The sequence below is a fragment of the Urocitellus parryii genome, chromosome 4 (assembly GCF_045843805.1).
Source record: "Urocitellus parryii isolate mUroPar1 chromosome 4, mUroPar1.hap1, whole genome shotgun sequence".
NCBI lineage: Eukaryota > Metazoa > Chordata > Mammalia > Rodentia > Sciuridae > Urocitellus > Urocitellus parryii.
The window spans coordinates 141,282,908-141,298,905 of record NC_135534.1 but is presented as its reverse complement, the minus strand read 5'-3'; the positions used below and the strand labels follow the sequence as shown (position 1 = coordinate 141,298,905).

Below are 15,998 nucleotides of genomic sequence, written 5' to 3'. Positions count from 1 at the left end.
TATTGTCAAAAGTACCCCAGGTCACCATTTGAAGGAACTCTGGGCCTCTTACATCTCTGGAGCAGCCTTCTTTTTGTCTTCTTTATCTCTTGATTTTTGAATAGATAACTGTAAAAGTCTACATTATATAAAGAATATTCTCTAATACAGATCCAAGAAAATCAAACTCAATGGGAGCAGAGATAATGAGCAGCAAAGGTGTATTTTTCCTACAACCTTTCCCTTTTCTTTCCTTTTCCTTTTCCTTTTCTTTTCCTTTTCCCTTTCCCTTTCTTCCCTCACTTTCTCTCTCTTTCTTTCCTCTTCCTTTTGCCTCTGGATTTGTGGGCCAAGTGGTTAGTTTCAAAACTTCCTCTTCCTTCTAACTTCTGGTTTTCTCAGAAATTTATGATTTCTCAGAGTAAAAATTAGACTGTGCAAAGATTTTCAGTGTATCAGATAATCAAAAGTTCAATTAAACATTGTTACATGCCCAGGAAAAACACAGGAAGAATAACATAACAAACTTAAGAATTTGAAACTGATATAAGAATGAATGCTCTTGGCCTCTGAAGAAGTCAGCAAAAATATTATGCTTGATACCCTTCACAAATCAACTGGGTCAATGTCTGAGAGCATTGAAAAGCTTTTGCAAAATAAAGTTGACACACCATAATCTTTTAATGGCATAAATTCCCATTAGCTCAACTGCTGCATAAGTAATGTTCATTATAGTGATTAGAAATGTTAATTTCTTAGAGCGATAATAATTTCCTTTCATCTTTTATGGTAGTGTTTTTTAAACTGCAGGATACAACCCATTAGTAGATCATGAAATCAATTTAGTGGGATACAATCAGCATTCAGGAGAACAGAATAGATTAAAATAGAAAATATTAAATTTCACTGCATATTGTCCATGTAAATATTATTTTAAGTACTTCAATTTCAATTTTCTCAGTGCATATGTGTAACTGCCTGGTTATGGCATAAAGTGGATTTCATACTGTGTGTCATGCTGAAAATAGTTGGAAAACATGATTCTCTAATATAACAAGTGAATTCTAACACTGATCTAAAGGTGATGCACAATTTGGAATCTCATAAATGGGTAAAAGGGCAAGAAAATATTTTAATTATAAGATGATAATCATTTTATTTTTACTGATAATTGAATCACTTCCCTATTTGTTAGAAAAATTTTCAGGATCATAATGTGTTTCATTTCCTATTATCAACATGCTAGGATTATCTTTGTGGCATACCTAAGTGAGGCTATCTACTTGGACAGTCTTTACCATTTACTGGCCAACTTGGGCATGTTTCTGAATTGTTCTGTGCTTCAATTTCCTTGTCAATAAACTTGTGATAAAGTGGTAACTGAATTTTTATAAAGAATAAATGAGTGCTGGGGTTGTGGCTCAGTGGTAGAGCTCTTGCCTAGCATGTGTGAAGCACTAGGTTTAGCACCACATGTAAATAAATAAAATGAAGGTCCATAGACAACTAAAAAATATTTAAACAGAAGGAATAAATAAATTTACACATAGGATACACCTAACACAGTGTTTGACATAAAGCAAATACTCAATAAATGTTATTTACTAATATCATTGTTTTCCTACCTTTATATAAGAAGAGCAAATATGATAGAGTTACTTACTTAAAATTTTATTTTTGTCTGTGACAAAAGAAGAATGGGGCCCAGGGTATGTTTTGTGGTTCAGCCCATGCATAGTTCCTAGTCCTTCAATTCTTCTGTCAGTGTGGATATTTTTTTAGTTTATTGATATGAAATGTTTTAGACCATAATTCTCAACCTGGGATACATAATATACTTATGTATACATAAGGATTATTTATACATATATTTAGGATTATGTATACATATTCATAGGATTATGAATCTCCTGAAATGTGATCACAATTTTGAATGAATGTGCACATGCTTTTTGAGGAGTGTCCACAGGACACATAGCCTCTATTGTCTAAGGGTTCATATGTGGCATAGTGAAGACTAAGATATACTTGGGCCTAAGAGTAGGTTCACTAATTAGCATTGTAACTTTAGCCAGTGACTTAACCTTTTATAGTTTTACTTACTTCATCTATAAAATGGGAATTAAAATATCTCTAACAGTAGGTAATTGCAAGAATTAATGTTTATAGAGGTTGCAACATGATAGGTTATCAAGAAAATATTAATAGTGAAAGAAGAGTAGGTAGATTGGAAAAATGGAATGAAATGTTATTCTGTGGTCTAACTTTGGAATATTGAATCAACTGCAGAATCCTTGAGTAATCTATAAATTTCTTTATTCAACAAAAATTGATTGGATGCTGCTGGGTGTGGTGGTGCATGCCTGTAATCCCAGTGGCTCCAGAGGCTGAGACAGGAGAATCGCGAGTTCAAAGCTAGCCTCAGCAATAGTGAGGCACTAAGCAACTCAGTGGGACCCTGTCTCTAAATAAAATACAAAATAGGGCTGGGGAGTGGCTCAGTGGTTGAGAGCCCCTGAGTTCAATCCCTAGTATTCATGCCCCCTCTCCACCAAAAAATAAAAAAAAATAAAAAGAATTGATTGAATGCTGCCATGTGTTGGCGATTGTGCAAGATCCTGAGAGTACAGTAATGCACAAGACACATTCTCTGCTCTCCAAGAGTTCTTAATCTAGGGAGGCTGCAAACATAGCCTCCAGCCATGTAATAAACCAGCCATGTGATAAGCACCTCAACAGGCAAAATATGGAGCTAAGGGAGGATGTAGGAGACATTTCTGAGAACCACCGCCAACATGGCTTGTGGTTTTGTTTTGTCCTGTGATTCCAGTTTGAATTTAAGAACAGAACAGGCATAACCTTATTTTATTATTTTAACACTGAAAATTATTGGTCAAATTATTGTTTTATTATTTTAATACTGAAAATTATTGGTCAAATGCAAACAATTATTAAGGCACATCAAGGATGAAATTTGATCTGTAAAATCTGGAGGACACAGCTCATCTCTTGGATATGTTACCAGAGACGAGGACAGGTAGTGATATGTCTAGAACATTGGGACTAGAGAATAGGAAAAACCCACTGTATGAATTAAAGTCCCACAACCCAGTGTATTCTACTTTTGCAGGGAGTTTAGAGTTGAATTTAATGCTTATTTGAAACAAGTATAGTAGCCTCATATTTTGTTTCTTTATTTCTTTTTCCCTTTAATGATTTTTAGTTTTTCAGTTTTAGTGCATCTATTCAAATACACCCTCACATCTAAGATGCCATAGTATTTTTTGAAAATAGATAAGGTAATAATAATTATTAAATGACCTTGTCTTACATTTTATTTCAAACTTTTCCCTTATATATTTTTATATTTCAATGGATATGACTTGGGCTATAGTGTATTAAAATTGAGTCACACTGTAATGGGTCTATTCTAGAAGAATTTGATAGTAGTAGCAGTGTCTTATGGGAGAGTTCCTCATGTTATCAATAACTAGATGTGTCAGGGAATCATTTGGGATTATACCCACTAATAGGAGACATGAGATTGTTGTGTTAATCCATTTAAATCATTTTTTTTACTCTATGGATGCAGAAAGTCTTTTACCTTTGAGTAAAGCTGTCAGGATAGCTAAATCAATGTCCTGGTGTCCTTCTGATCCCATCCGAAAAACTGTAATCTGCAATTTAAGACAAGGTGATCATTAGCAATGTATTTTTCCCCACAAGAGAAATTAAGTCAATGAGAACACATCTAAACAGAGGCCATTTTAATATATATATATATATATATATATATATATATATAAAGGAGATTCCTAACCAGAGGGCAAGCACTTAAAGATGCAATGAGAACATTTTGTAATTCATTAAGGGGGAGATGCATTAGCAGCCTCCAAACAAAGCCACCTTAAATTATCGCATTGCTTATAGATATAAGAGAAACCAGAAACCAAGTAAATGTTCTCTTATCATTTCAGTTTTAAAAATAAAACTTGTAGGATTTACAAAAATGTGTAACCTGTAATGTAAATATGAGTGCAGAAATTGTGTTTCAAAAAGAACTAGTTAGTATCCCTTTTAGTAACTGGCCCCACGGTGTGCAGCCACCGTCACTGCACTCTCTCCTCTGCAGTGGCTACCCAAGAGTTTCAACATTGTGATGCCTCTGACCCTTCAATCCTCTCAATGACCTTAAACCTCCTTTAGAGTATCTTGAAATCCAGGTTGTAAGGAGTAGACAGTGGACAAAACAATAACATTTTTCGTTTTGGTAATCCAGGGATGAGAAGTATTTTCTGGGGAAGAATAAGAGGGAGGAGAATGAAGAGATGACATGAAGAATTGATACTTGTGGAAGACTTGACTGCTGATGTAATTGTGTGTGTGTGTGTGGAGGGGATTGATGCCCTTATTATAAACTAATGTTGGGCTAATCTTTACTTTTATGATGTTAAAGAATTCCTCTCATAACCATAACATTTTCTGACATTTAAAGAAAGTCAGGAGAAATGTTATTTGTAGGCACCTACTATGGATCACTAAAGGCCCGAGTGTATGTTTCTGGGAGGGAACTTATACGCACACACACAAAATGCCAGGTATCCATGTTGGGCAGAACAAGATAAATTTTTATCTTGTGTTTGAAGTAAGAAGTGAATCCTCTAACCAAAAGGGGTCAAGCAGGCCCCTTTCTTTGCCACTTTATAGGATGAAGATTTTAGAGAGAAAGACTATTCAGGTTTGGGAGACAAAGAGAAGCAGCATTGTAAGGCATGGACAGCATTTTCAAGGAAGAGTTCGATAGCAAAAGGCTCAGTATGAAGGAAGGTTGGAGAACAAGTGCCCCAGGAAAGAATAAGGCTCATTAAATGAGTCCCTGACACACGAAAGGGGTATCTCATCCTAGCACTAACTGTAGGGCACAAAAGCAATGTGGTTAAATATGACTAATTCCTAGCCCAAACCAGGCTATCAGATGATTTTAGAGCAAAACTTGGCATAACAACCTGCATATGGAGAATTTGCATTACAAAGTTAGGTTAATCTTTCTCAAGGAATTTTTGGTCATCTTCATAAAAACTTAATTAAGATGCTCATTATGAAAAAGCACAAAACTTTGCTAAAGAACAGGAAAAAATAAGTAGAGACATATACTAAGTTGACTGATGGGAAAAATATAATTAATATGCTATTTCTCACTAAATGAATATAGAATTAATTATAATATCAGTAAATATTCCAAGAATATTTTCATGGTCTTTGATAGATTGATTCTAGAATTTATCCAGAAAGGTAAATTTCTTAGAATTACAGGGGAAAATACCAAAAGTAAAGAGCAAGCATGTAGAATTCATCTTACTGGTTATAATATTTTCTAAAACCATAGAATTTAAAAGAGGAATGAAGGGAGGGAAGAAGATTACACTAGTACTTGTCTCTTTTGTACCTGAAATTATTTATTATAATTATTATGTGCAGAGGTCAGAGCCTGGGATGAATATAAAGCAGAGATTGCAAGGTGAAATGTCTTCATAAGCATTTGGACTAAAACATTTTAAAAATTAGGAAGAGCCAAACAAAATCTATCAGTGTGCTATGTTTGGATTATGGCCACAGTTACAATCTCAGGTAATGACTGTCAGTTGGAAGGGTGCCCCAACTCTATTGTATTTGTCTGGAAATCTGCTCTGCATAATCACAGGATTGGTCAAGGTGCCAATTTGACCTCCTTCTTCTGACGCCGGCACTTTGCTGCATAATTAGCGATCACTTTTCAGATAGAAATTTTTCTGGGGCAGCAAATAGATATATTTACCTTGATGTATGAGATCATCAGGCTTTCTCCTAGGAGCACATGTAGATTTGAGGTTAGGGAAAGGAAGACATGTAAATGTAGAGTTTCTAAAGGATTGTAAGAGCTTGAAATGGGTGTTCAAATGCCAAGGTTTCAGAGATTTTCTGGAAAACTGATGTGTTGGCAATGGTTGCCCATCCATTGTGTCCCATCCTGGCAAAGACCCCAAAGACTTTGGATTGACACTGGGAGGGAGAGAGCATGCCTTAAGAAGAGAAAAAGGGAGCACTAAGGGGTGGCTGGAGACTCCAATGATAGAATTCATACAATTGTGCCTTGATTGACCTGGACTATTACATCTTCATCACTGCTCCGAAACTTTTCATTTGAAATTAAAACATTAAAAAATTAATTGCACAATTTATATCTCTGTCTCAGGGGAAAAAATGTCAATGAGAAAACCAAAGTCATCTTCTCCTAACATCTCCAGTATTGGTAGAGACGCCAAAAAATAAAGTATTCTTTAATCATTTTGGTGGTAATGTGATCAAAATAGTAGTTTTGGAGTAAGATATGTTGATATAAAGTTCCTTGGTTTTGATGTAGCATTTTTAAATAACACTGGACTTCACTTGCTATCATTTTATTGAGGACCTTTGCAATAGCATTTGTGAGGTTGGTCCATGTCTCCAGTCTTGTCTGGATTGGTCTTAGAGACACACTAACCATTCATCACGAGTTGGGAAGCTCTTACTTTTTCCCTATGCCCCAGAGCAGTTTATGTGATGAAGGAAGATTTGGGAAGATGTTCCTGAAATGGGGGTATTTTTAGGGATTGGAGGAATTATTAAAATAATTGATCAGTTTAGATCTCTGCCTCTCGTTGATTCAATTTCATATACTTTCCTAGATAAGCAAACATTTCATCCAGATTTTCATGTCCACTGGCCATAATGTTGTACATAGAATTCACTTACTATTTTTAAATTGCTCTATGTCTAGAAGTATATGGCATTAAAAAATTCCTTTTATTTATCACTAGATCAAAATCATGGTCATTTCAAAGAAGAGGCTCTTAAATTTATTCATCAATATTATTGTTACTCTGTTTTTACTTTTATCATTTCTTCTACTTTTGCCTCCTTAGCTACTTTTATCCTGTGGTCTTAAGTTGACTTTTTATTCAACTTATTTTTATTCCTTCCATGTCATTTCATTTTACATGTATATCTTTTTATTTTTATAGATCTTTGCATTTATATGTAGGTTGGGTTCAAACTCATACATGTAATGGAATTTGATTTCAGTTCATGATACTCCCCCTTTTCCCTTCCTCTACTAGACTTTCTTGCACTCCTCTATTTACTTATATTTGGTTCTTTTTACCTATGCATAAAGGTGAAATTATCTGTGGTATATTTATATGTGAACATAACATGATTTTTGAAGAATTCATTCTGCACTGCCTGTGCTTACTCATCTCCCACCATTTTTTTTTTGTATTGGGGATTGATTTTCTGGGAATTGGTTACTTTCCCCTTTTATTTTTGTTCTAAAGGCCCACCGAATAATGAACAGTTCTAAATTTTTTTTCCCATTATTTGGATGCTGATGTCTTTGTTTCTTGGACTTCATTCACCATCCCCTCCCCTTACACTGAAATGAACTCTCTGAAGTGGAAATCATTCAAGTTTGATAGGAAATAAATACTTTCTGTAGCAAACAAAACAAAATGAAAACAAATCTTCCAAATTTCTCTCATCATATCTGACCCATGTAACAATAATAGAAAATGAACGAAACTCTAGCATCAGGGAAGAATTAAAGAGGCATGTGTATTTTGGTTTGCCTGGAAATGAGTTGATTTGTGCTTATTACTTCAGCATCCAGTTTGCTTTGGCATTTTGTTTTAGATTCTTCATTTTTTAAACAAGATACTATTATTAAAATAATTCCATTAAAGTACGTTTGGATGACATCAGTAGACTTCTTGGGCTTCCAAGTTTTCCATGGCTTTTTTTGCAGGGAAGTGGAGTATGTGAGGTACATGTGCAGTGATTTAATCTGAATGATGACAGCAAATATTCAACTCTTCCCCAACCCTTTTAGGGGAAAAAACTCCAACATATTTCTGTCAGGGTTTGAAAAAAGCTCGCTCAATGAATTCCATAGGTTTCAAATGGTGACAGGAGACATATTTTGAGACAGGATCTTGCTAAGTTGCTTAGAGTCTCACTAAATTGCTGAGGCTGGCTTTGAACTTGCCATCCTCCTGCCTCAGCCTCCTGAGTTGCTGGGATTACAGGTGTGCACTACCATGCCCAGCTCCCCTTACCTATCTCTGTATCTTATAAATAGCAGGAATAGACAATTTTTTTTTAAAAAAAAACTAAATCAGAAGTGCTCTCTGTCTTAATTGAAGACAAGAATCTAGCTATGTTTAACATGGCTGATTTTTTTTGTTTTATTTCTCCCAACTTATTTTGTTTTCTATACTTTCTTATCATTTCTCTTCTACACCTTTTCTTGCCTTTAAATTTTTTTTTTATTTGAATTGGTAATATATGCACATGGCAATAAAGAATCCTGATAGTATAAAGAGATTGTGGTGAGCATTGAGTATACCTCTCCTGTTCTGCTTTCCAGCACCCTTATCAAAGGCAACCATGCTACCAGTTCAGAGATGATTTACATAGAGTATGTTTCTTTCTTCTACACAAGTGGTAAAAAGCTTTACTGTCTATTCTATATGTGCTTTTCCTACAGTGTATCCTGGAGAGCATTCCATTCAACCACCTAGAGATGGGCATCATTATTTTTTGACTGGCTAAAGTTTCATAATATGCATACACCAAAATTTACTTAACCAGTCTTCTGGTTGGATTATTATCAATCTTTTGGCATTATAAACACTGTCCCAGTGAATATCCTCATATGCACGTGGGTGAGTATATCTGTGGAATGAAACTGGTAGACATGGAATTTCTTGACCCAGTTACTCTGAGAAAAGTTCTTTAATTCATTTCTTTGATTTTTCCTCCAGGGTCCTCACCTTTTCCTTTTTTTCTTTGAATATTTTGATTCTATATGGAAATAACTTTTCCTGGTATGTACTTTCCTCCTATAGCTTTTAACATTACAGAAATTACTATAAAACTTCTCGTTTTCTGTTATGGTGGGTGGTATATTTTTACCTATCTCTTTATGATGAGAACTAATAGAAATTCATTTAAAATATATATATATATATATAAATATATATATATATTATGTGTGATAGAAAAAATTTAAATTATGTAGAGGTATTAATTTAATTATTTCATAGGTGATTTAGTATGGTTTGATTTTTAGTCACTATACAATTGGTATTTTCAACATGCACGTTAGAAATAACTCTCAGACTTGTTTGACATGATTATCTTATCTAAGCACCATGGGATACAGGGAGATTAGCGTGTTCATCCAGAACCAAAAGAAGAAATGTCAAAACGTTTTGTTAAGAAAAATTACCTTAGCATGGATGAAATTCTGATTCTCATATTGAAAGCAAGTGGAATTTTTCAATGACAACACTCCCTTTCTATCCCTTCAACTTTTCTGTCTACCAGCTTCTCTGATTATGTTCTTCCTCTCATTTTATATCCTCTTAGAAGAGAGGACTCTTAGAGTAGTTTTGATTTGCACTTCTTTAATTATTAGAGAAGTTGAGCATTTTTTCATATATTTGTTGATCCACTGTATATCTTCTTCTGAGGAGTGCCTGTTTAGTTCCTTAACTCATTTCATCTCACTCCAGTCAGAATGGCAATTATCAAGAATACAAGCAATAATAAATGTTGGTGAGGATGTGGGGAAAATGGTACACTCATACATTGCTGGTAGCACTGCAAATTGGTGCAGCCAATATGGAAAGCAGTATGGAGATTCCTTATAAAACTTGGAATAAAACTACCATTTGACCCAGCTATCACACTCCTTAGTCTATACCCAAAGGACTTAAAATCAGCATACTATAGTGATACAGCTACATCAATGTTCATAGCAGCTCTATTTACAATAGCTAAACTGTGGAACCAACCTAGATGCCCTTCAATATACATACATACATACATATACACACACACATATATACACATATACATATATATGTATATATACACACACACACATATATAAAATGAAATATTACTCAGCATTAAAATAGATGAAAATTATGGCATTTGTAGGTAGATGAATGGATTTGGAGAATATAATGCTAAGCAAAGTAAGCCAATCCCAAAAAACCAATGGCCAAGTGTTTTCTCTGATAAGTGGATGCTGATTCATGATGGGAAAAATGGAAGAACTTTGATTGGGCAAAGGGGAGGGGGGAGAGAAGGGAGAATGGGCAACAGGAAAGATGGTGGAATGAGATGGACATCATTACCGTAGGTACACACGTATGACTGCAACATGGTGCGACTACGTCGTGTACAATGTAGAGTCCATTTGTGTATAATGAATCAAAATGCATTCTGCTGCCATGTATAACTAGTTAGAACAAATAAGAAAAAAGAAACAAAAAATGAGGATGAGCAAACTTTAAAAAAAAAAAAGGAATCTGTACAAAATTGACTGTTTGAACTCATGTATTGATTATCTCTGCTGTGCCTGGCACTGTTTCAGTGCTGAGCAAGGAGCTGTGAAGCATGCTGACCAATGCATTCTGCTTTCACACTGTGAAAAGTCCCCTATAGCATTGCTTTCCCCTGTGAACTCCCTTCTGCTCTCATTGGCACAGGCTTTGTTCAGCTTGTCGCAACTTCATTTCTGAAGTGCGTTTCTTTACTGCAGTAGTGTTCTTGATTCCAGTCCTGTCTCTCCCTCTTCTGTTTATTCCCCATGCTGCGCTGTTCATGCAATCTTCCTTATTAAAATTTCTTTAATGGCCTCCATTCTCTGTGACATAAAGCTAGAAATTCTTAGCAGGGCATTCAAGGGCTGTGAGCATTTCTCTTCCAGTTCTTTTTCAGTCTCTCTTTTTAGTTAGACCTCATTGCCACGCCTGTTGCTGTCACTGCTACTAACACAGCCACAATTGTCTCACACACTTGATGTCCCCTGGCACAGATTAACTTGCTCCTTTCAGCATCTCTGATGTTGTTTTAGCCTCTCTGCCTTCGTCCATTTGTTCCTTCTTCCTGGAATACCCTTCCCATTGCTTTGTGAGCTATCTGCAAGCCTTTTACTTGACACAGGCCATTTTAAGAAGCCCTTCTAGACAATATACAACTAGCATGGAACACTCACTTTTTCTTGTGTCTCTACTATGCTTGAAGGCTTGGTAGGACACCAGGTCCAACTACTATTTGCAATATGTCTCTTTGTATTAAAGACAGGTTCATTTGCAGGCAAGAGCCCCAGTTTTTGCTGGAGTATTTGTTGGGAGGATGAATTTATCAGCAAATGCTTGTGCTTAAGAGACTGGTTTAAAGAAAACAAAAATTTAAAAGTAGGATGTTCCATTCAAGAATGATAACAAAAGTAAATGAATGGATATGTTAGGTAATAGACCAAGATTTTGTTAAAAGTGTTAAGAATCAATTTTAGCACAAGTCTACTGGAGCTTGTGTTATTGCTGAGAGTTTAAACTCTTAGTCAAGCATGATGTAAAAGAAACTGGGCTGCCTGAGTTATAGACATTATTTACTGAGATTTAGTGTGAATCAGATGTTTTTGAGATATTGGCAGAATCAAATAATCCCAAAGTATGTTTCAGTAAGACATTTGAAACTTTGGTTCCACGTAGATTAAGCAATAGTAGAGAAAAAGACTCAAAGCAAGAATTTATTATAGAAAAATGAAACAGAAGCTTGGAAATGGGTTTGAGGTAGGAATTTTAGGTTTGGAGACATTTTAGTTCATTTCCTGGGAAACAAATAAGCGTGCTCACTACATAAATAACAAAATAGAGTTTGTATCTGAATTAATCATGAACTTTCCATTTAACCAGCAGGTCTTGTGGTTGAACAAGATCAGAGTATGGAAAAACATATTGGGAAATTAAACTGACTCACTTTCAAAGCATCTATTAATTAGTTTAATTTGTGATTTATATTTATGTCACAGTAAGCAATGAATCTGTGAAAACAAGGCATAGAGGTTGAGTAGAGCTTTTGAAAATGAAAATAACCATGATATTAGACTGAAAAACATCCATAAGCTGCAAGGACACTTTGGCTCAATCTATTAGGAATAGAAAGGAACATTCCACAATCATTTCATGCTGTTTTAGATTTTTAGAGATGATATCTGAGTTTGACAAATGGTTTGTAATGTGTCTGAGTATTTTAGAGAAATACTATAACCATGCCATAGATAATCAGCACAGTAAGTTATTATTAATTGTCTATGAATTTAGAAAGGTCCACTATAATCATATTTTCTATTATACCTAAAACAATAAAAATGCTACATCTAGGGCTTGGATTGTGGCTCAGTGGTATAGTGCTTGCCTAGCACGTGTGACACTGGGTTTGATCCTCAGTACCACATAAAAATAAATAAATAAAATAAAGGTACTGTGTCCATCTACAACTAATTTTTTTAAAAAATGATACATCTAGATATTCCATTACAAAAAAACATTTATGAAATGTTTTCTAGTTTCCTGTTCAATTTCTTAATAAAATCTGGGGATGTGTTTCCCCAGGACAGGAGCAGGGAGAGAGGGAGAAAATCAGACTTGGTCAGTAATTTGGTCACAACCATGGAATGATTTTAAAAACAACCAGGTTATCCTAATATTTCTCTGATGAATCATTAATATTTAAAATAACAGGAAATGATTGAATGATTAATAGAAAATGCAAAAATCTACATTTAACAAGATATGGAGTGATATATGACTGCTGACAGGGATCCAACTAGGGACCCTGCTTGACAATAAAAGGGCTTTTGGTAGATACTAACTTCAGTTTTCTCTTTGGCATAATCAAAGGTGACTTGGTACAGGCAACAAAACAATCCAATTCGTTAAGTAGAACATGGTGCACTCTAAACAAACTCTTATTTGACTCCCAGCCTTTGGAAAAAAAAAAAAAAAGAACTTTCTCTGGTTGACAATTTTCCTTTCCTTCCTTCCTTTCTAAAATACTGGGGATTGAATCCAGGGCCCCACCCATCCTAGACAAGTGCTGTACCACTGAACCACATCTGCAGCCTGGATAGCATTTTTTTTTTTTTTTTTTTTGGTGATCCTAGGGATTGAACCCAGGGTCTCATGCATGCAAGACAAGCACTGTACCAAGTGAGCTATATCCCCAACCCTAGCAAAATTCTAAAGTTATCATTTTACCAATGGTACTAACTTTTAGAAATGGACATGCTGATTTATATAGAAGAAGGAAGGAAATCAGAGGAAATGTAAGCATACCTGCAACTGAGCAATCACAAGAGCATTGGAGAGAGATGTGCAAGATTTTTATTAGAAAATTAATATCATTGACTTCAATTATTTGTCACTAAGTTCCTTATCAACTGAAGTCATCCCTAAGTCTCTATGGGGGATTGGTTTGAGCATTTCCTGTAGATACCAGAGGAAGCTCAAATATCTTACATAAATGATGTAGTAATTGCATATAGCCCCCCCCATCTTCTGTATACATTACAGAATCTCCAAATTACTTGTCAGATCTTATATGATATAAATAATTGTTGTACTGTATTGTTCAGGAAATTATGACAAGAAAAATGTCTGTACATGTTCAATGCAGGTGCAATATTTTTTCAAATGTTTTCCATCTCTGGTTGGTTGAATTAGTGGGTGGCACCTTTAGATTTGAAGGGATGACGTTACTGACTTTCCATGTCAGATTTTTGTAATATTTTTGAAGAAGTCTAAAACTAAGTTCATGCTGAACTGGGTGAATAAAAAGTGATGCTATGGAGATTGAAACTGGGTGAAATTAATATAATTCCAGTATGTCCTATAAGACCTTCATTTGTAAATACATTAGATAAAATAAGTGATAATTTGACTTTTAAAAGGTTATTTTATTATATAAAAGGCTTGCTTGTTTATTTTAAAGTTTCCTTCTTTCTGCCTTACATACATGGCTCGGTTTAGAAAACTTTCAATAATAGACTGTCTTATAAAATTAAGTACACTCACATTAATGATTCAACTCTGTGCTCTCAGGGGACGCTCATGGAAGAACAATTTGCAACTTGGGCATTGATGAAGAGTGTCAGAGAATGGTAGGGGTTTGCTTTAGGCTCTGATCCTTTATTCCTTTTCCCGCTCTTTCTTTCCCACTATAATTTTAGGGTTTTTTTTTTTTTTTTTGGTACCAGGGATTGAACCTAGGGGCACTTAACCACTGAGCCACTTCCACAGCCCTTTTTTGTGTGTATTTTATCTAGAGACAGGGTCTCACTAAGTTGCTGAGGCTGGCTGAACTAGTGATCCTCCTGCCTTAGCCCCCTGAGCCTCTGGGATTACAGGCGTGCACCACTGCACCTGGCTTCCCCCTATAATTTTGAAACACCAGGATTTATTTCTCCCTCAAAATAATGCATTTCAGAGGCTAGAAGTCTACTGGTTCCAACACAAAACAAAAAAATTGCTTTCTTATATAAATAAATCTCATGCTTTCCATTAAAATTATAGAAAGTTTAGAAAAAGAAATGAAAATTAATTTGCAACATCCCAAGTCCTACTCCAAGATGATAACTGATGATATTTTAATATACTTTCCTTAAGGCTTGCCTACTCTCCCTCCTACCCTTTTCCCCTCCCTTCCTTCTTTCCTTCCCTTCTTTCTTCCTGAACACAGAGTATATATGGAGCAGAAGGTGGAGCATACTTTAAACACTATTTTTTCATTCTTATTTTCCTTTCTGTTCACTTTATGTTTTTATAATTATTGAGAATTCTTCAAAAAGCATCATTTTAATATTTGCAGAATATTTTATCCTATAGATGTATTAGTTTGTTTGAACAATAATGCCATTGTTGAACACTCACATTATTTCTAAATGTTTGATGCAAATAACCAATGTGATGAAAATTTTTGTGTATAAATCCTGTTCTGTATTTAGCATTTGGTCCTTGGGATAAATTCCTAAAAATTTAAAGCTTTTGTCACAAATTGCTCTATAGCTGGAAATAAGTATTTTAGCACATAAGAGTGAGTTGAAGTGAAAGAAAGTCTGTGCTGTCCTTGAACCAGATTTGCTGTGATAGCACTCTGACACCATTAATGACAGCCCTGGGGAGAGCTGACAACCCTATAATGATACTGGAAACACAGACATAGGCCGATGTAGAGCAGGCAACCCATTCACCTGAAGGCAGAGGAGCTAGGTGCAGGATTGGTTCTGGTCTCTCCCTGTCTTCACTGCTACTGACTCCCAGGATGAGCTTAAGCTCTTGTTTCTTGGAAAAGGGTTCTTGGAAAACAGATTGCCCTCATCGTTCTCTTCCAGTTTTACATTCCTGATTTTTTTCTTTATCATTGGTCCAAGGAAAATGCCGCCTTATATAACTGGACATATGCAAATGAAATTATGCAGTAACATGAGGTGTGGGAACTATTTTTTTAATCACTTAAGTCATATCACAGTGAAGAAATTTAAAAATATGGGTCAGTCACTGAACCAAGTCTTCCTGGATGCATGACTGACATATTGAAAGAGCATTTTGTGACCCTAGGGTGATGTGTAGGGAGGACAGGAAAAAGCTGCCCAGCTAATTTTGTGATGAGGGCAAAAAACCAGGAAGAGGCTAAACTCTTCACGTAGTAATTCAATGGGGAATTTCACTGGGGCTCTCTTGGGGATTGAAACGAGATGACAACCTGTCATCTACTATCTCCTTCTTTCAGTTATTTTCCTGACAATTGAGTTACCTCTTTCATTTATTATATAACTGTGTGTAATGTACCTCACTTGATGCCAATGTGACAGATGCCACAGGTCCAGCAGTAACACTCCCTGAAGCGCCTTTATAGATCTTAGGGTCTTGGCTAGCAGAAGAAGAATATTTGTTATTTACCATCTTTTCAGCCAACCAGATGGGTGAAAATTCCATTTGATCAAGGTAATCTCTCCCATCTCAGGAAGAATATTACTAGGCTCATGTGCATTCTTCCACATATTTTAAAAAATGAATAGACATCTCTCTGTGGAGTAATACCCAGGACCACAGATGGTACTTCTAGGCCAACACCATATGTGCTTCTTA

General features: G+C 35.4%; 1 protein-coding gene across 22 annotated transcripts in view; it reads right to left on the bottom strand.

The window, feature by feature from the left end:
• Trpm3 (transient receptor potential cation channel subfamily M member 3) overlaps positions 1 to 15,998 on the bottom strand; it is an 814,506-nt gene that overhangs the window by 130,505 nt on the left and 668,003 nt on the right. For all 22 annotated transcript variants that reach the window (XM_026389224.2, XM_026389227.2, XM_026389223.2 and 19 more), the window contains one exon: positions 3,584 to 3,656. In XM_026389224.2, the coding sequence (XP_026245009.2) occupies positions 3,584 to 3,656 (73 nt within the window). The remainder of the gene's footprint in view (positions 1 to 3,583; positions 3,657 to 15,998) is intronic.